The sequence below is a fragment of the Polyodon spathula genome, chromosome 9 (assembly GCF_017654505.1).
Source record: "Polyodon spathula isolate WHYD16114869_AA chromosome 9, ASM1765450v1, whole genome shotgun sequence".
Taxonomy (NCBI): Eukaryota; Metazoa; Chordata; class Actinopteri; order Acipenseriformes; family Polyodontidae; genus Polyodon; species Polyodon spathula.
Window position 1 is genome coordinate 24,724,373 of NC_054542.1, and position 20,416 is coordinate 24,744,788.

General features: G+C 37.7%; 1 protein-coding gene and 1 pseudogene across 1 annotated transcript; both read left to right on the forward strand.

Moving 5' to 3' along the window:
- Positions 1–257: 257 nt before the first annotated feature.
- On the forward strand, positions 258–2,489 carry LOC121321285 (5-hydroxytryptamine receptor 1F-like). Its single transcript, XM_041260185.1, has one exon. The coding sequence runs from the start codon at positions 292–294 to the stop codon at positions 1,390–1,392; it is 1,101 nt and encodes a 366-aa protein (XP_041116119.1). The 5' UTR covers positions 258–291; the 3' UTR covers positions 1,393–2,489.
- A 14,254-nt stretch (positions 2,490–16,743) lies between these two features.
- LOC121321061 lies at positions 16,744–18,771 on the forward strand (annotated as a pseudogene).
- Positions 18,772–20,416: the final 1,645 nt, after the last annotated feature.

Consider the following 20,416-nt stretch of genomic DNA (forward strand, 5'->3'; position numbering starts at 1 on the left):
CATGTTCTTTGATGGACTAAGAATGACTTGTTAAAATGTTGGTGTGTGTGTTTTTTGCTGGTCTTTAATGAGGAGGTAGTTAAGGAAACAATGCAAATTATGTGCTGAAATTTAGTTCTGGCTGTATACCCCACTTAATACAAAAAGGCTACACTTGAGGAACTTAATGGAAGTGCTGGTGATACACATTAACCTTTGATGCAATGTTCTGTTCTACCTGAGCTAACTTGTTGGTTTTGTTTGTTCTGCAGATTACATATATCTTGATATCCATCGCCTACCGACCATAGCATGGATTTGACCAATTGTACCAATGTGAATGGTTCCTCTGAAGAGCCTACCGAAAGGCCAACAAGCAAGATCTTGATATCCCTCACGCTCTCTGTGCTTGCTGTAATAACGACGGCCATCAACTCCCTCGTGATCACAGCGATAATAGTGACGAGGAAGCTGCACCACCCAGCCAACTATTTAATATGCTCCCTTGCAGTCACTGACTTTCTGGTGGCCATCCTGGTGATGCCCTTTAGCATTGTGTACATCGTCAAGGAAACATGGATCATGGGTCAAGTGGTGTGCAATATTTGGCTCAGTGTTGATATCACATGCTGCACCTGCTCCATCCTGCACCTGTCTGCCATAGCTCTGGACAGGTACAGGGCTATCACAGATGCAGTCGAGTATTCAAGAAAAAGGACACCCAAACACGCTGCCATTATGATCTTGGTTGTGTGGGTTATCTCCATTTTCATTTCCATGCCGCCGCTGTTCTGGACAGCCAACAAGGAGGATGAATGCCTCATAAAGCACAGCCACATCGGCTTTGCCATTTATTCCACCTTTGGCGCCTTTTACATCCCGTTAGCCTTGATCCTCATCCTCTACTACAAAATATACAGGGCGGCCAAAACCCTCTACCACAAGAGAAGAGTAAGCCGAATTGTAAAAGAGGAGATGAACGGCAATGTCTTGCTAGAGTCCACAGAAAAGAGTTCCAAGAGCAACCCATCCACCCTGTGCATCCCAGAGAAATCCTTATCCGAACCTTCCATCGATGGAGACAAGATCTACATCACTGTCAGAAACCCCAAATGTGAAACCCAGAGAGAGAAATCTTGGAAGAGGCAGAACATTTCAAGCGCTCGAGAGAAGAAAGCAGCCACAACTTTGGGTCTGATTTTAGGGGCATTTGTAATATGTTGGCTTCCTTTCTTTTTGAAAGAGGTCATCGTCAACATTTGCATGAAGTGCTACATCTCTGCAAACATGTCAGATTTTCTGACATGGCTGGGATACCTCAATTCTCTCATCAACCCACTGATCTACACCATCTTCAATGAGGATTTTAAAAAAGCCTTTCAGAAGCTGATCAAGTGCAGACATTACCTTTAATACACAAAGGTGGTGTTTCGGGGAAAAAGAATGTAGGGCTTGGGACTGCAGAACCAAAACTATTTGAAATTATTGCTTTATTTACAGTATCTATTAAAGTGACTCCAGATCCTAGCAAAATATGGATCCCCAGCATAACAGAATTTGTTGTATTTGTAAATTATATTATATTGTTCTATTTTGTTTTAAATCCGTATCTCTTTTTTTAAATCTTTTTTTTGCATCCCCTTTTATCTACAGTGAAAAGGTATGTTTTATTATTGATGAACCATACTATAAAGGGAAAGACTCCGCACTGGGCAATCACTCCAACAACTGAATTATCTCTGAAGTAAAAGAAACAACATTTGGACATGGCCTTCCTCAATACTGAGACTTCACAAACAAATTGTTGGTGTTCTGGAATCACAAGAGACAAGAGTGTTACTGTTTGAAAAGGATGTACTCCAGATCTATTGTTTTATTTGGGGTTAAGATAATACCATTATTAGAATCCTCCTCTTTCCCAAGAAAAATAATGCAAAATTTGGCAATACAAGTCATTGAAGGGTTTCAAATGACAGTCAGTGACAGGCCCTTTTTATAATCATTTCTTAATGCACTTTACGTAGGTCATTACCCTAAAACTCCCCGCAGGGGCATTGGTTGCGGTTTGCCCAAAATTAAAAGTAAACTCTACTAGATTCAATTAAAACATACATGGTCGCTGTTAAGACTGCAACAATAGATGATAGCAACCAAGAGTACGGCAGCTTTTCTTGTTGTGGATGAACATGTTTTAAAGGCATTTTTCAGTTTCTTTTAATACCTACTGACAAAAAAACATGCAAAAGTGAATTACTTGTATCTGCACACCACTTGTTGCTATGTGATCTGTGTATTTTTTTTAAGCCACTATTCATTCAACCTTCCACAACCCCAATCACACCACCCCATTTGAGAAAAGTGTCATAAATGTGTTATCAATCTACAAAGCTTTAATTAAAAAAACACATAAACCACACATTTGGAAAAAGAAGCATTGTATCTCATCCAAGCACTAACCAGGTCAAACTCTACTTAGTTTCTCAGATTTGACAGGATTGTGATGCTGCAGATACTAGCTGCTGGCTTCAAATTTGATGAACAGATTTGTATTCAATGATTGTCTTTTTCTACATATTGTGAACGTAAGTCATCATGTTACAGACACAAGATTGGCGAACTTTTGTTAGCAGAAATGATTCCATGGTATAAAGCAAACCAATGGGAAGTATGAAGTGTGGAGTGGATTAATGCACTATGCTGTGCCACATGGAATGCTTTGTGTTTATTAATAACAATCCAGATGTCTTAAACATCAGGAAAGACCTGCAGTGATATTTCATTTGTAACAGTTGTGGAAATGACATGGGAATTATGTCAAGAGCTATCATAATTGACAGAGAAAAAGTCAAACCAGGAACAAAATGTATTTTTCAAAGTTTAGAAAGACACAACTTTCATTAAAACATCGGCACAATATCTGACATGGATTAAAATAAGCATGTTTACAATATGAAAGACACATTAAATACAATTATTTGTTTAGGGTCTTCATACAAAAAACACATGAACTGTCTTGATTTTGCATCAATTTTTATCAATCGTTTGTTATACATTCCATAAACATCTCCGATTGCATTTGGCTATTACTCTTGATTTTATATTTTTTACCTTTCAGGTACTGTGCACTTATGATGCAATTATGAGGAACCTTTGTTTGTGCCTGCACTAGTTTTATGTAAACAGGAAAAGCTGCATCCCAAGTTTTGATCCTGCAATTTAGGATGAAGCATTACAAGTCTGTCCTGGTACTCTTCTGACTTTTGCTCAACACACAGTATTATACAACCTGAAGCCACTCTCAGCCAATCAAAACATCAGATTTCAGAACATTCCAATACATTCCACTACATCTTATTGTTCCATTAGTGTTGTCTTGTGCACAATAGAGTACCAATTGTGAAATATTCTAAAGACATGGATAACAGTATTAGCTGTGTATTGTGGGTTTACTGATGGGAGGGGCAGCATCTGGTGTGTTTAACTCTTTGATTGGTTCATCAGTCCTGTTATTGCTTTACTCATGTCCAGATGATTATCTACATGTATTATAGGTGACCCTTCAAATCACTGTGCTTCAGTTCTGTACTTGACAATGTTGCTACACTTGTGATAATTCCTGCCATTGTTTCATTCTTAATTTTGCTGTAGAACAAAACACCCTCAACATTCCAGAACATGAGCAAACACGAGGGGTCTCTGCAAGTGTCAATATTCCAACGGCTCAAACAATGCAGTCCTGTGCTGCAGCTCAGTGTTTCTTAGCCTGGAGGCGTGGGTCATGTTGATCTCATAGGATCCAAATTGGATTGAAAGCCTTTGATTGGAGTGACCAAGATTATTTGGCAGTGCTGTACCTAAATGTCATGTCAGATACAGCCCATCTTTTTAGATGTTTCCTACCAAGGAGCTGTCCTTATTTACTGACCCAGAGGGGTTTGGGGCTGGTTGCTAGACTACAGAATCACAGCTCTCTAAATCAAGCTATATGGGGTTATTTGTTTCCAGGAAATACAAACCTGAACAGGAACATATTGCCATATGTATACAGTTTACAGTCATGCTGTAGGGTGTCCATTGGGCAGCCGGATTGCCCTATCAGACAAACCATTGAGTTCTACACCTCTGGGCCATGCAGTGAAAATACAGTCATATATATATAGTGCATTATACAAAGGAACAGGGCAGAAGAAAGGTGAGGCATGCATAAACTGAGGAGATAAATCCATACTGAATAGTTATTTACTAAGAATCAAGGAAGACAAAAACAATATAATTTGTAAATTCCTACTTAAAATGTAAATATTCCACACTGTACATTTAACATTAAAACCAAACCTTGCCAGGGAACTGACTATGAATTAATATAAAGGACAAGAATATAAATTAAATGGATTCAAAAACATTCTCACATTTTAGCAGTAAACATGAATTATGTATACTAACCACTTGAAGATTAAATGATGGACTGTGCTAAAAGCTGTGTTTAGCAGAGCTAAAAGGACTTTCTAATGCAGCCTAAAAGACTTGCATTAAATAAGTAGCAGCCATTAACTTGTAGCTCACAACTGTTCAGAATGTTATGTTGCTATCTGGCAAAAAAGGGCAACAGAAAGAAAAGGCAGTTCTCAAATAACATTTGCTTCTATAATTGGATTATTGAAAATATTATTGTGTGAACCAATATTTATTTTACAATCTTATTTCGATAATGGGCGATGTTTTTCTTGAAATGTGTATTGGTGCAGAATGACTCTTTCGTTTGGAGTAATTCTATGTGTTTATTAGCCATTTATACTGTGTGGTTCAATCAGACCTGGAAAGATAATGAGTTGGTTTGTGCTGAGGAATTAAAGTGTCACACATGTGCAGAGAAAACTGAACAATTCCGATCTGAACATCCCTTTAGGATGCACTATAATTTTGCTGCCATAGTTCCACTTACAATATGAACATGAACATGCTTGTTCTGAAATCTTTTTTGACTGGCTACTGCTGTTTATGTGTTATACAGTTTTAACTTTGTCTTTTGCTGTTGCAATTGATTCCCTTTCTAAACTTGTACTGTAATAAAAGATGCTGTCAGAACTAGAAATTGAATTTTATGCTGGATATAAAACACATAACTACAAGTGTAGTTAAACGATGGATGCATTTTGCATTGTCTGCCAAGTAAGCACGTTTTGTGGCGACGCTAGGCATAAGCAAAAGCTTAGGGCCCCAAGCAGTTCAAAGAGGTCCAGATTCACTGGGATTCTAAAAAAGAAATTTTATCCAGAATTTAGAATTTTGTAGTATATATTTTTTTTTTTATTTATTTAATTTATTAATTTTTTATGAAAGCAATCCTGAATGGCGTCAAAAAGACCTTAGCCCTCAGGCAGAAACCAATTTAAATAAAAAAATGGAGATGGAATCCATACAAAAAGGAAACTGTATTATTATTATTATTATTATTATTATTATTATTATTATTATTATTATTATTGGTGGGTTTTGAACTTTTAAATTAAAAACATATGATAATGTTATTTTTTCAGTCATGTTACAATTTCATATGTATTTTTTAAAATGTTATTGACATGATCAGAATGTAGTTATTAAACCCAGTGCAAGATCAACTCTGCATTTTAAATATTTAAAAAACATTGACGTAGCTGACGATCAGAGGTTCTCAACTTAGGGGGTCTGGGTTTCTAGGGGGCACAGCGAGAGTTCTCATAGAGTGATTACTGAAATAAACAAAAATCCAAATACAAGTTTTACACATCAGTCTCAATGTAAATCTTTTTTCTGTTGAAATGGGAAAAACTGAGATCTCTGTGTAACTGGTGGGACTGTGGCTAACAACTGAACTCAGTGTATTGAGCCTATTTGACAGCATATCTAGTCATGTTACAAATGTAAGCAAGCTGAATACAGAAAGCAAGTTAGAATTGTCTTTAAATAGAAATGCTGTGCTGTTGAAAGCAAGTAATACATGTTTATTCGGTCGAGTTTCCAGATGTCTGATAAGTAGTACAAGAAATCAGTTGCAAGTGTTGCACTGTTCTGCTCTGAACGCACCCAGAATGATGTTACGAAGTAGAGAAACATTTACAGGACAACTTTCAAAGCTTTTTGCTCCAGTGCAAAATTTGCTCCACATTTTCTTAGTGCAAATCATCTCCAGATAATTTTCCAAAACTGTTTAAGTGAAAAAATATATATATTAATTTTATTTCTCTTTTCCATACCTATGATTTGCACCTTTAAACGTTTGCAATTATTTTGAGAAAATCAGTAGCAAATTTTGCCCTGGAGCAAAAAGTTTTGGAAATCACCATGTTACTGGTACCAGCTAAATTAATTTCACAATTTAGAAGTTTATTAAGGTTTTAATTAAGAATCAGAATCGAATTAATAGCAATCAATTAAAACATAAAGGTGAGGGTAATAAAAAATAAAAACCAAAAAGGGGGGGAGGGGGTAGCAAACATATTGCCGCTTAGGGCCCCCAATCAACTAGCACCGCCACTGAGCTGCATTACTTTTTTCAGTTTGTGTTACTTTGAAGATTTTGCTACTTACTTATTGTCCTTCACAGCTCACCCCTTCCTTACCTCGCTCAGCTGTAGCTCCTTTTGTCCCCAGGTGGTAGCTCAGATCAGCTGAGGCTGGCCTCTGGGTTGAGCCAAGATTTAAGTCCCTTCGGTGGCAATTCTTTTGGCTGTTAGTGACACTGGAATCCACTGCCCAAAGATATTAGCTCATTTTCTGTGTGTAATGCACTGTGGCTAATGGTATTTAGGCCTGATGGTCTTGGTGTCTGGTAATGTGTTGTGACTCAGCGGGATAGGTTTGGGTTTTCTTATTTTCTTGTTTTCTTTTTTATTTGCTTTTATAGTAAAGCAATTGAATGGGTTCCACCATGTAGTTGTTTTATTCTTTTTATGGTGCCTATGGGATAATTTATTATTATTATTATTATTATAAATATTTTGCAATTGACCATGCTACCCCATGCTAATACTGTTTTACCATTGATTTTCCTATGTTTTACTATAGTTATTTATATATTTTTAGGGCTGTTTTTTGCAGCGAGGTGCAATAGCATTTGTCATTGCTTGCTCTTTAGTAGCAAGTAATGTCAAACGCCACCGCGTAATGCTATTCTGTACCAAGTCACTATATCATAGGCATAGTGAAATCACTGTAAAAAGTGGGACAGTCAATTCCACTGGTGTACACACTTGTGTAATGTGTGTAATACACTTTACTATACTTTTATCATGGTATACCACAGTAAACATTTAGAAAGGAGCACTCTCTTGAACTATGGATCTCACCTCCATGATTATAATGTAAATGAAAACAGAATCAATAGGATCGAACCAGTGTGGGTCCACAAGTGAAGTCCTTTAAAAGCAAAGGAGACTTATACTATAGTCTGAGTTATACATTCCAAAACAGGGGAGGACAAGGCGTTCTAGTGTATTAAAGATAAGAGAGAAGGATATTGCAGGACATAAATTAGAAATCACCAGTGACTTTTGTCCTTTTCTTTATTTAATCACATTTCCCAGATCTGAATTTTTAACACAGTAAGATTATTTCTTAGAGAACTATGTGCCTGTGTGAAAATTGTATTGTACCAGTAGATGAATAATGCTGCTTTCTTATTTGATCTTTTTGAAGTGCCAAGCATAAAAGCACAGAATAATTGATATATGCAGAATAAAGTTCTGTACCTGGTTTCATTGTTTTGTTCATGCCTTTGGTCTTCAGTAAAACAAATATCAAATGATTTATCACTAAGTTCTTTTGGGTCTGCTTTTGAAAAAATGCTTGTCACAAAGACGGCCAAGTGGGCGGTGTCAGAACCAGGAAAAGGAATGAAATACACAAAACACAGGACGGATGAAATGAGATGATGAAGACGCCTGTTGGCGTCGGTTTAATACAAAATAAAAGGTTTAAACAAACACGAAAACACAGGACACGGCACTCTACGCCAAAATAAATAGACAAACAAAAACAGACTAAACTTAACAAAACGGTGCACGGACAGACACGGTGAGCTGATACTTTCTGTTATTATTATTACTACTATACTTATTTCCTCCGTCTCCAATCCCGTTCTCCGCTCACCGAACACCCAACCGCGAGTATGTGACAACGTGCATCTATATATACTATTGTGCTGGGATTCAATTACCAATTAATTATTCACTTGAATCCCAGCACGTGAATTAATAAAGTGCAATTCCCCGTGCTCACATATTACTACATTTTACTTGCACGTGAAGTGCTGTGCAATCCTCGTGCCTAAATACACATATACATTTTTAAACACTCGTGTTACACAGACCCGTTTATATCCCGTGTACCAATGTCTATACACCAACATTTAAACACACCACACGCAACACATAACAGATAATATACACAGGGGCGGGCACTTTGTTACAATGCTCCAGAGGTTTTCCACTTTTCAAACCTTTCTGTCTAATGAGACTGTGGTCATTTACTGATTAAAGTCCTACACTGCTTCTGTCCATAGGGCTATTGAAGTATGGGCAATGTGTGAAATGATGGTGTAAGCGTTTGTGTTTGCAGGTAAATGCACATGAGAAGCAGACAGACACTCAGAAGCTGCAGCCACTATGATTTATTGTAAAATCTCCAGGATGCTTTGGACATAGTTTCAGGCACACACACACACACCAAATACACATAAGCTTTTCCTGGTTCATTTATTGGCTTCTCAAGACAGTTGCCTCCACCTAACCCTCACACTTCTGCCATACCCTCTCTCTTTCTCCGTCCCGCTCCAACAGCTGCACCAACTCGGCTGCTACTCTGATCTCTGTGTGCAAGGTAAGGGAGGAGATATGGAAAGATTTCAACTATACCATCTTAAAGGTACAGTACAGCTTAACAATGGTTCATTGCAGTAAGCAACCCACTTTTTAGTTTTTTGGGGTTTTTTTACATTATGTGTATCCTCTAGAGCTGTGTTAATCGCAGCACGCTGGGTTTCAAGTGGATGAAGGATACCGTAAGTATTGTTTCAAAGGGTTCAATATTTTGCAATAGAGCAAATGTTTTAAAACCCATTTAGCTTAAAAAAGAAGGGATTCAGACTGGCATTGACAAGAGGTAGAAGACATTTCAGCAGTAGTTTTCTTACCCAATAAAGTAACCTACCTGTAATCCAATAAGAAAGGACAAAAATCCTTCTCAATCCTAAATATAATTTAACATGTGAATTCCTTTAGTTCACATTACCTTTGGCTTGAGTATAAACAGTACCATATTGATTCTAAACATGGTGGTAGTATCTAAACTATAAACTGTTTAAAACGTTTCTATCTGTTGTACCAAATTGACACCTACTGTAAAATTGCCAGTTTAAACACATTTATATTATATTTGGTTAGGTAGTGTACTATTACCTTTGATATGTTGTCAAGCTTTGCTCAATATTGTATTTAAATCCAAATGTTTCTCTTGTATGTTTTTGTTCCTGTAAGCAACAGTCTGTCACAATTTGAATAAACCTGTGTTCATTTAAAATATTTATAAGGAGAAATATATTTTTAAAAAATCATTCAGCTATTTTATTTTATTTTTTCCTTACTGTGGACAGGTCATGTTAAAATAATAAAAAGGGTACATTTGCTTTAATTAATAGAGTTGTTTTTTTCTGATTTGAAATTATTTTGTTTTGTATAAGGTGAAGCCCACGCTGAAATGTTAGGTGTACAGTGTCTCTGTTCTATAAGTATGGGATCCCGAGTGGCAAAGCTAGTAAAGCACATGCCGCTTGGCCAAGTTGCCTTTCAGGCAATGCTGCATCAGCATCTGGGCTCCTGTGGGGTTATTGTTAAAAATCAGATTGGTTATCAATCACCTTATCCAGCTCCTACAACCACTACTGGTCGGGCTCCCAGCATGTCTAGGCTGATCTTCAGTACTGATCGGTAAGTGGATGGTAGGAGAAAAGGGGGCAAAATATGGACATTTATAGCTATTTTTGCTTTATTTCTGTCATCTGATTGTTCCAAGTAGTAGAAGGAGCTTGGTGCTGGGCCCACAGAGTGACATGTGTACTGAGGCAAACCTGTTTTATTAGCATACACTTGGTATCGTATGTTGACCTCCTGCACAAAACAAATGCAATAAATGCAAAACAGGCCATTAAGGATTACGCAAAACTAAGACTATCTTAATAAAACAACACCAACAATGTGTTTTTTAATCTAACATCATTTTAAATCATTCAGAACAATAAGAAATGCAAAGTGACATTGTCAAATTATAGTCTCTTTCAAGCTGGTACGTAGAATAGAAAACATTTATTTGAGGTCTGACAGAGACACCTAGGGGAGGGAAAAAAAAACAAATGAAAAAATATTATCATTCTCAATTTTCTTTTTTTTCCTGTTTATCATCTGACCAACATGACCAGAACCCAATTATTTTGAGACCCCTGGGCACTAAATATAATGAGAATATTTAGAAACTATTTAAAATGTGTTTTTTGTACTTTTTAATATTTTAATGTTAAGATGCTTTGACCTGAATTCTTCCGTTTCTTTGTGTATCACTAGAAATACAAAAATAAATGTGTTCCTTAATAAGCTTACCTGCTCTATAGATAAGAAGCCTTTTTAATGTTTAAATGAAAATGTAATTTTAGGAATGACAGTGCATAGCAGATTGAAATAACATTTTTGTTTAACTATGGGATCTTTAAAACATGACTGAGGTGAAAACTGCCAGAAGTTATAAGCAGGAAGGTGACGGAGGCTGATTTACCTTCTGTTTGCATTACATTTTAGAAAGATGCGAATCAATGTAGTTGAATTTTTTTAATTTAATTTGATTTAATTTAGATTGATGTCAATGTGAAGACTATACCACTGTGTCCCACTTGATTTTTCAGTTCAAGATTTTAAAAAATGGCACACCTTTAATCAAGCACAGTCACCACAGCACACAGAGCTCTAGTGTATTTCTGGAGTGATGGGAGGAAGGGTAAACTCCAAAACTAAAGAATCATCTGCCTTTTCTGTTATGGAAGCTGGAACTCATCTTGATCCTTTTAAATAAAGAATTAAAAAATAACATTATTAAAGAAGCTTTAGTTTATTCCTGTCTTCCTAACCTTTGTACTAAAAATATTTTAATACTCAAAACCAGTAACATTTAGTACAACTCTGTTCAAAACCACCTCTCCCTAAAGCTTGGAACCATTTCTCTGCTATCCTCTGCCTTTTAGCCCAGTAGATTGCCCTTACTCATTCAATAAAGTTAGACAGATGTAAAACATAACAGGAAAGACATAAGAAATAAAATTAAAATTAATTAAATAAAATTGACACTCAAGAGATTTTGCTGTCTTGGCGTTGGCTAAAAGAAATTGTTGATCACTGGGTTCATGAGTTTGGAACTGTAAACATACACATAATATATTGACCTACTGAGAAAAATACATAACAGTCCATTAAGAATCTTGTTAATTTGAAAGACATGCCTATCAACACAACTTAACATACTGTAAAACTAAGAATATCTTATCTAAAAACAATTCCAACATGTTCTTTAATCTATAACAAGGAAAATATAATAATTGAAAAAGCAGTAACCCAGCTGGTTCACTGAAGTAGTTGGTGGACCGTACAATTTTGCGTTTTAATTGTTTTATTTAATAAAAAATATAATTTATGATTAACCACAAAAATTATAAAAAAAAAACACATAACACAATTTTAAACATTTTACAGCAGATTGACACAATATACATTACTGGGGCAATAACGTACAGAGGACATTAAAAGGGCAGGGACTCACTGAGAAAAAATGGGCACTTTTCAAGCATCGCATGACTGAGAAAAGGAGCACTTTTGAGGCATAAGGGCAGGAAAGAAGGGGCTTAAACTCACCCAGCTGCGGAGTCTAGTTGTGAATTTATATGTATTATTATTATTATTAGCAGCAACCTTTCCAGGTGTAAAATGTGAAGCATATAAAGTTTCCCTTCTCCAATATCTAAGAACTAGTTTATTTATAATTAGGGGCAGGTATTTTTCTGACAATTTCTTGTTGCAACTTCTAGCTGGGTTTGATTATGTTGGCAAAGCCAGCAACAACAACTTTTACAACAGGACGCAAAGAATGTAATCAATACAGAGACGTTACCAATTTCACTGTTAATTACTGGGAATGGCACTGGTCTATTAAATGTCATTGCACACAACAAAGCATTGAAGGTTTTCAAACCACTTGACCTTGTACTTGCAGGACAGGATTTAAAAGGTGCCTTAAACAAAACTGAATGGCAGAGAAAGACTGGAAAGATATTGCTGGAAAGCTGTGACCGCAGTTGAATGCAGCCAGGCTTTTTATTGCATTTTTGTTTTATTTTTTATAATTGGAGGAGGTCTTTAGGTCTCTGAAAAAGAAAAAAAGACACAAAAGTACCCAGCCCCCAACATCTTTCTACGTTTGTGTCAGAGAATAACATTGTGGCTTCAGATGCATATATTTCCATATTTTATAATAATTTTGATCAACACAAATTAAATGCTTAAAGGAAGCTATGAATTTGTCAAAACACATTGTATTCAATGTTGACATTTTCTCGATTAAATTAAAAAGCACTAGACATCTATATTAGTGTTAATTATTTAGTTGTCCAATAATAGCTTGATAGGAAATCAGTGGATTTAGGATGCTGTTGCTGCAAATAAAAGACTCACAGGGACAACAATACTGGCTATAGCAAACACATTCAAGTGATTAGTTATAGTGCAACGTATTCCTACAATGAAAGAAATTTTCAAACGGTATAATTGATTAAGGAGTGCTTTATTATTTTATCAGGACTGAAACATGCCTTGTTTCTCCTGGATACCAATTTTGGTAGAGGGGCGGTGTGGCAGGCTGGCGAGTGGATAGAGGCCCAGAGACAGTCTGTAGTTCAAAAAAATAAATATTTTATTATAAATAAACACAAAAATGAAAGGGCACAAGGGCCAAAATTAATTTAGACACAAATAAAGCAAGACAAAAAGCAAAAATAACAATTTCCAGGCTGGGCAATGCCTTCACTGCAAACAAAACAAAACAAAACAAAACAAAACAAAACAAAACAAAACAAAACAAAACAAAACAAAACAAAACAAAACAAAACAAAACAAAACAAAACAAAACAAAACAAAACACCAACCTGCTTCCTCAGCTCCCTCCTCTCTAATGAGAAGCAGAGGCCTCCTTTTATGTCAGGTGGCTGGGCTCTGATTGATCGTTAATTAAACTAATCATCTAATCAACCCCAGCCACCTGAACACAATGAACCAAGGCAGGTAGGGGAATATAACCCCATCCCTGCCAATTTCTAAAGGGCAGTGCTGTGCTCTGCCACAGGCGGACTATTTATTATTTTTTGGGGTTGTTTTGTAAATAAACATGGATATTTTTGAGAGAATCCTGTCTGGCATTGGATTTATTACCGCACCACTCACATCCTGTTCACAAGTGGTGTCAGAAACAGGATTTGAAAGATGGACCCCGGGATTGTGAGTACAATGTTGGAGGCACAGGCATGGTGGCATGAAGAGACCTTGGCAGCGGTGATGGAGAGGATGAATGCCATGTTTCTTGTGGCCAACCAGAGGAGGGAACCGGTGGCTGTACCAGCAGCGACTCCTCCAAAACCAAAAGTGGTGAAGATTTCGCTGGAGGATGATCCCGAGGCTTACCTGACATCCTTTGAGAGGCAGGCGACAGTAGCCTTATGGCCTCGGGAGTGGTGGGCTGCCCAGCTGGGACCCAATCTGATCGGGGAAGCCCAAGCAGCCTACCATGCTTTAACCAAGGAACAGGCCTTGGATTACTACCTGGTGAAGAAAGCCATACTCCAGCGACTGGATATCACAGAGGAAACACACCGCTGCCTGTTCCGAGAATACCAATGCCCTGAAGGAGTCCGACCCAGCGTGATGGCCCAGCAGTTGGTGGACCAGGTGAGCCGATAGCTCTGCCCTGGAAAACATACAGCTGAAGAAGTGGCTGAGATTGTCACCATTGAGCAGTTCATACGATTGTTGGAGCCAGAAGCAAGTAATTGGGTCAGTCGGAACCGACCCACCATGCTGACTGCGGCAGTCAGACTGGCTGAGGGGTACGAAGACTCCATGCCCACACCGCTGACCACCCCGAAAAATGAAACACCTATGCCTGCCTTCAACAGACCCTGGACGGCGGACCCAGGATCAGGGCCCCCTCCCCGCTGTCAGGTCGGCTGCGGGACAATCAAGCTCCGTGGGCGCCCTCTACTTTGCAGTGTTACCGGTGTCATGGGGTCGGCCACCTTGTCCGAAATTGCCCCTCAGGAATGGAGTGTGGTGCGACCTCACATTTCTTTTCACCAGTGACCGGTAAGTCCAAGGGTAATGATTGGGAGGGACATTGTATTATTAATGTGTGGGTTAGTGATGTGAGTACCCACACATTAGTGGACTCAGGGTGCAGGCAGACCTTAATCTCTTGGAAGGGGTACCTTGGTGGTCACGTGGGTTAGTGATCATCTGCTGTATCCATGGAGATAACAAAGACTATCGCTCACTAAATTAGATGTGACGATTGGTAGTCACACTCGTCGCGTAATCATGGCTGTGGCAAAAAGGTTGCCCTACCCGGTTATTTTAGATTGAGACTGGCCTGATATTTGGCATAATTATAAAAAACGGTAACACCAGTCTCTTGTAAGACCATAGGAGCAGCAGGGGACGCTATTGGAAGTATATTACCTCTGCATGCTGATCTGTTCCCCTCCCGGTTCCGCCCAAAAAAAACTAAACGAGAGAGAAGGGTGGAAAGATGGAATGGTGCATTAATGAAACAAGGTTGGGGTTTGGTGGGAGACTCCTCTTTGTCGACAAACGCCAGGGAAAGGGGATTGGGATCCAATGTGAATGACCGGGTTTGGTTAGTGAGACTCCAAAGCTTTAGTATTCCAGAATCATGTTCAATTTGACACCATAAACAGTACTCTTCCGTGGTTAAATCAGACCATGGACTCTGCAAAGCAAATATCTTTCTGCTAAAGCTGTTAGTTTACATTACCAACTGCAGAGACAAAAGCTTTATCCCCCTTTGATGCCTTGACATGTGGCACTTTGAAAGCAGAGAACCAGGACACCTACAGACAGTAGTTACTAGTAGCCATTCATTTTAACATTATCTGTATAAATAATAAATACAAAGTGTTAATTTAGTAATTGTTTATTAAAATGGAAGTGTTATCAGAAGTTCCATCATAAGACTTAAACACCAATGTATTAAAATACACTTAAAATCTGAACACAATCTGTACATAAAAAAAAAACCACCACACATCAGGGCAGTCTTCAAAACCAACTAAACACTACCCTCACAGATGAGCTCAAAACAAGAGTTAGTGACGACTCATTCAAGATAATGTTGCTAGAAATCTGTTCACACACAATTCTTACTTGGGACATCAGTGCAAGGATGCAAACTGGCAGCAGTGTAGCAGACAGAGTAGTTCACATTCTTCTGTGGGCAAGAGCAGCACAGCAGAGCGCCCCCCAGCAGCAAGCAAGGCAGAGGAAACAAATTAAAACACAAAACATATAGCTACAAATAAAATAAAGAAGCTATAGGCAAAGATAATTTTAAATAAAAGACAAAAACTAGCGATTTACACGTCCTCTGAAACGTTGAGTGGTCTTGTAGGGGCAAATGTGTCGTAGAGGCATCGCTACTTTGCAGGAATACTTCACTGCACCATAACATCGCCCGTTTCCACATCATCATCTCCGATCTTCCATCTTTCCTTTCAATCTCAAGACTACCGTGCACAGTAACATGTTGCTTAGGAATCGTCTATGTGGGCGTCTGTTACTAATACTCTCTGAGGCTGTTCCTGGAAGTTCTAACCATTAGCACTAACGTTAGACGTTAGTGCACCAAAATTTGACACAAATAGTTGGTAAATACACTCACAGTGGAAATAGGGTATATATATATATATATATATATATATATATATATATATATATATATATATAATGTGTCAAGGCAATAAGTACCAATTAAGCCTGACTTTTGTTTTTCAAAATATTTTAAATATATGTATAGGTAAATCAAAGTTGCCAAAAAAATGTAATTTTCTGAATTCAGAACTAATACATATTATAATTTTCCATAAGGGTCTCTCGTAATCTGTACGATTGCCAGTACCTGTGTCTTGTGCGTGTTATTCGGAGTAGGCCATACCCCACTTGTGAATGTTTTAGTTTAATACAAATCTTTACATTTTCTTTTTTGCTGTGTGGTACCACAGCAGTGTATTCTTATTGTTATTTTTAATCAATAAATTGCAATTGTGAAAGTCGTCGGTGAAGACCACACATTAAATGTGCAGCGTGAAGTGAGAGAAGTTTGTATTCACCTAACCGGAATTCGCCATCTGGTGGCCAAATCAAAATATGACCCTTTAGGCTGACAAATCTAAAAATAGTACATTGACCAGCTATTGTAAATACAGGAGATTGGACACATTTTGGTCATGTTCTGTCATAAACGCTGTTGTGTATTTATTTTGTATAAATCAGCTGGTTTTAAATGACATGCTGGGGTACACCAAGTTCAAAATTGAAGCTTTCTCTTTAATAAATGACCTGCCTCTCAGTTGGAGGCCACTGGAACTGAATCATACTGGTGACCTTTTTCTGTCTTGAATTCCATCTGCTGGGAATCTCCCTGGCTATGGTAGGTTGGGTGGGGGCCATCGTGACCTGTGCCTTGCCCATGTGGAGAGTCACCGCATTCATTGGAAACAACATTGTGATGGCACAGACCATCTGGGATGAACTGTATTGTCCAGAGCACTGATCAAATGCAATGCAAGGTGTACGATTCGTTGCTGGCCCTCCCTCAAGACCTGCAAGCCAACAGGGCACTCACGGTCATCTCTATTTTGCTGGCTGTACTGGCACTGTTGGTTAGCATAGTGGGTGCCAAGTGTACCAACTGTGTGGAGGAGGAGTCTGTGAAAGCCCGTGTCAGCCAGGTGTCTGGGGTGTTGTTCCTCGTTGCCGGGGTGCTCTACCTTATCCCAGTCTGCTGGTCAGCCAGTAGTTTCATCCAGGACTTCTACAACCCCCTGGTCATAATAGAAAAATGTAAAGGAAGGATAAATATTGTAAGTAGTATTTCAGGAACAAGTTGGGGAGCAAATAAAACTAGTATGATGATGATATACAGAGGGTTAATTAGGAATGTAATAGACTATGGAAGTCAGATTCTAGTGGGAACATGTAAAAGTAAGATGGAAAAATTGGATAATTTGCCAGCTAAAGCAATAGGGGTATGTATAGGAGCTATGAAATCTGTTCCAATAAATGCTATGCAGGTTTTGATAAATGAGATGCTGTTGGAATTAAGGAGAAAATGGCAAAGTACAAAATTTTGGATAAAAGCTAACTCTCTGCATACAGAATTTCCTCCGCAGAAGAGCATGGAAGATAGGTGGATAAATCATTATAAAAAGGAGAGGTGGGAAACAAATGGGGGTACGTTGGGGTATTGGATGCAAAAATGGATAAAGGAATTGGGAATTGCAAAGCGGAAGTTGGTAGAGAATGTTAATATAAATGTTTTGCCGAGACGGTTGGTGGAAAAATCAAATTGCTGTATAGAATTGAGTGAGCAAGTGAAAAAAGGAGGGGAAACAGTGGAATTGAAAAGAAAGAGTCAAGCTTTTGTAGAGAAGAGTATGGAGGCGCTATGTATATGTACAGATGGATCCAAGTATCCAAAAACAGGAAGAGTGGCAATGGCGTATTATATCCCAGAATTGGACATCTGTAAAATAGCAAGGATATCAGACCATGTATCAGTGTATGCTGCAGAAATGGTAGCTATACTATTTGTAATAGTTGAAATAGATTCTTTAAGTGTACTTATTGCATTAAAAGGGGATTTTACTAATAGAAGAGATATCATGTTTGAAATAATACAACACTATAAGGAATGTGAAATAATGGGGATTTAAGTGATTTTAGTTTGGATTCCTGGTCATTCTGGTATTCTGGGCAATGAGATGGTAGATCTTGCAGCAAAAAAATGGGTTAAACAGAGAGGAGATTCCACTGGGATCGCAGGAAATGGGAGTTTATGTGAAAAAAAATATAGTAAAAGAATGGCAGGGATGAAAACATAAAAGGAAGGTTTTATCATAATATCCAGAAAGAGATGAATAATAGTTGGGTGAATAAAGGATTGGTAAGGAAAGAGGAAAGGGCGTTGGATAGGTTAAGGACTGGGTATAGTTCTTTAAATGACCATTTATAAAGACTGGGGAAACATGAAGGAAAGTGTGAAAAATGTAAAGTAGCAGAAACAGTAGAATATTATTTATTAAAATGTGAGAAATATGAGGAGCAGAGAAGGCCAATGTAGAGGAGGCTTAGGGAAATGAAGGTATATGAGGTCAACATAAAGAACTTGCTGGGAAAAGGGACTGAAAAGAGAAAAGATACTGACGAAATATATAAAGGAAACAGGAAAATAAGTTATAAATAATAAATAAAGATGACAGAAAAAATTAAGTAAAACAAAGACTAGCAAAAGGACTACAGATAGAGGGCACTAATCGTCTAAAATAATAGATGGAAGAAGAAGAACCCCCTGGTCACTGATGCACAGAAGCGCAAGTTGGGGGCTTCCATGTATATTGGTTGGGGGTCCTCTGCCTTGCTGCTCCTGTCCACAAAATAATGTGAACTACTCTGCCCACTACACTGCTGCCAGTTCTCATCCTCGCACGGCCGTCCCAAACTAAAATTATATGTGAATTTGGACTTCCAGCAACTCTCCTGAATTGTTTAGAAAGCCGTTTAAATATTTGGGTGAATATAGCTTGTCCCATGAAAGTGGTTTATGCTAGAATACTTTATTTTTGTTCAGTGCATATTCTGTGTTATTTTTGTATTATTGCTTAAATGTATTTTGTCTTAAAAAATGAGATTTTATTTTTTGATATTTTGTTTGGCAGGGAAGGAGTTAAATACCTGTTTTTGTGTAGAATGTGGCTGTCATTGGCTAATTGATTACCAGTTTGAGGACAGCCACATCAATAGAAAAACCAGCAGCTTTAGCTGAATGAGAGACGTGAGTCATGAGTGAAATTAAACAATATAAATAACCCTTGCTACCCACGTTTGTTTTACACCAGCACGATACTTGTTTGCTTTTGGCTTTGTTGGTTTATTTTGACCGCCATGCCGTTTTGTTTTATGTGCAGTATTTTGTTTTGTTCAAACCTTTTATTTGTTTATTATTAAACACATGCAACAATGCTTCATCCCCGTAGTACTGTCTGTGTATTTCCTGGTCTGACGTCACCCACAAGCCACCCAGGTCACAGTATTTTACAGATAAACCATGACTCCTTAATTTGATACATTCAATATTTGATCAAACGAAGTCTGTGATGTATCTAATGCCATTAAGGCCAAATCAATAATGTGCATAAAGTTCATCATCTGTATATTGCTCAATTGGTGTTGGTCACTCAATATAGATTATTTTTTGGTATTCCCTTTTAAAAGCAGCAGCTTGGTGTAGACAGTGCACAACCGTTGAATATTTCATTTATTTAGCAAAAAAGATATCTACTTTCATGTATTCCTCTGTATCTTCATGGCCCCAGATGTAGATGGGAAAGTTAATGCAACTTCATGCACCACTATATCGTAAATAATGGCCTGTTTAAAAAACAAACAAAAAAAAATTTGTGATTATTGTAATCTGCGTAAATGTAATCCATCCGTGGCATTTCCTGAAAAGCCTTATCAAAATGATGCAGATAAATGTGATTTGATCACAAAATATTTGATTACAAAATCCAGATCATTTTTATCCAGATTACAAATTAAAAAAAACCGGCCACAGGTGGCAGCTACATTGTTTAAATCGGTCACATATTCACTGTTTCCAGCTGGTTTCAGAGAATTTAACAACATGATGCTACGATAGTCCCAAGATTAGTGCCAGCTGTTTAATAACAAAGATCTTTCCTTGGTTGTATGTGTACCAATTTTAAGGGGGGGGGTGTTCTTGATTTAAAACCTATCTTCAAAGGTTATTTTTAATTCCTCAAATCTGTACAGAAGAATGAAACTCCTAAAATTTCAGCAATAAGAATTGCCATGACAGGCAATACCCTCTAAGTCTAATCTTTGTTAATCTTGCCAGTACAAACTTACATGAGCTAGCCTGATATACTGAAACTATCTGGGACAGGTAAACACTACCTCTTAAAGGGACACTGACCAGCACAGAGGACATGCTGTTACTCCAATACCCCGAGGACCGACATAGAGATGGACTCAGCCGAGAATGATACACATACAGGTTTAAA

Excerpts from the sequence above, each read along its gene's own strand:
- LOC121321285 (XM_041260185.1), top strand. The coding sequence starts at position 292 with ATGGATTTGACCAATTGTACCAATGTGAATGGTTCCTCTGAAGAGCCT.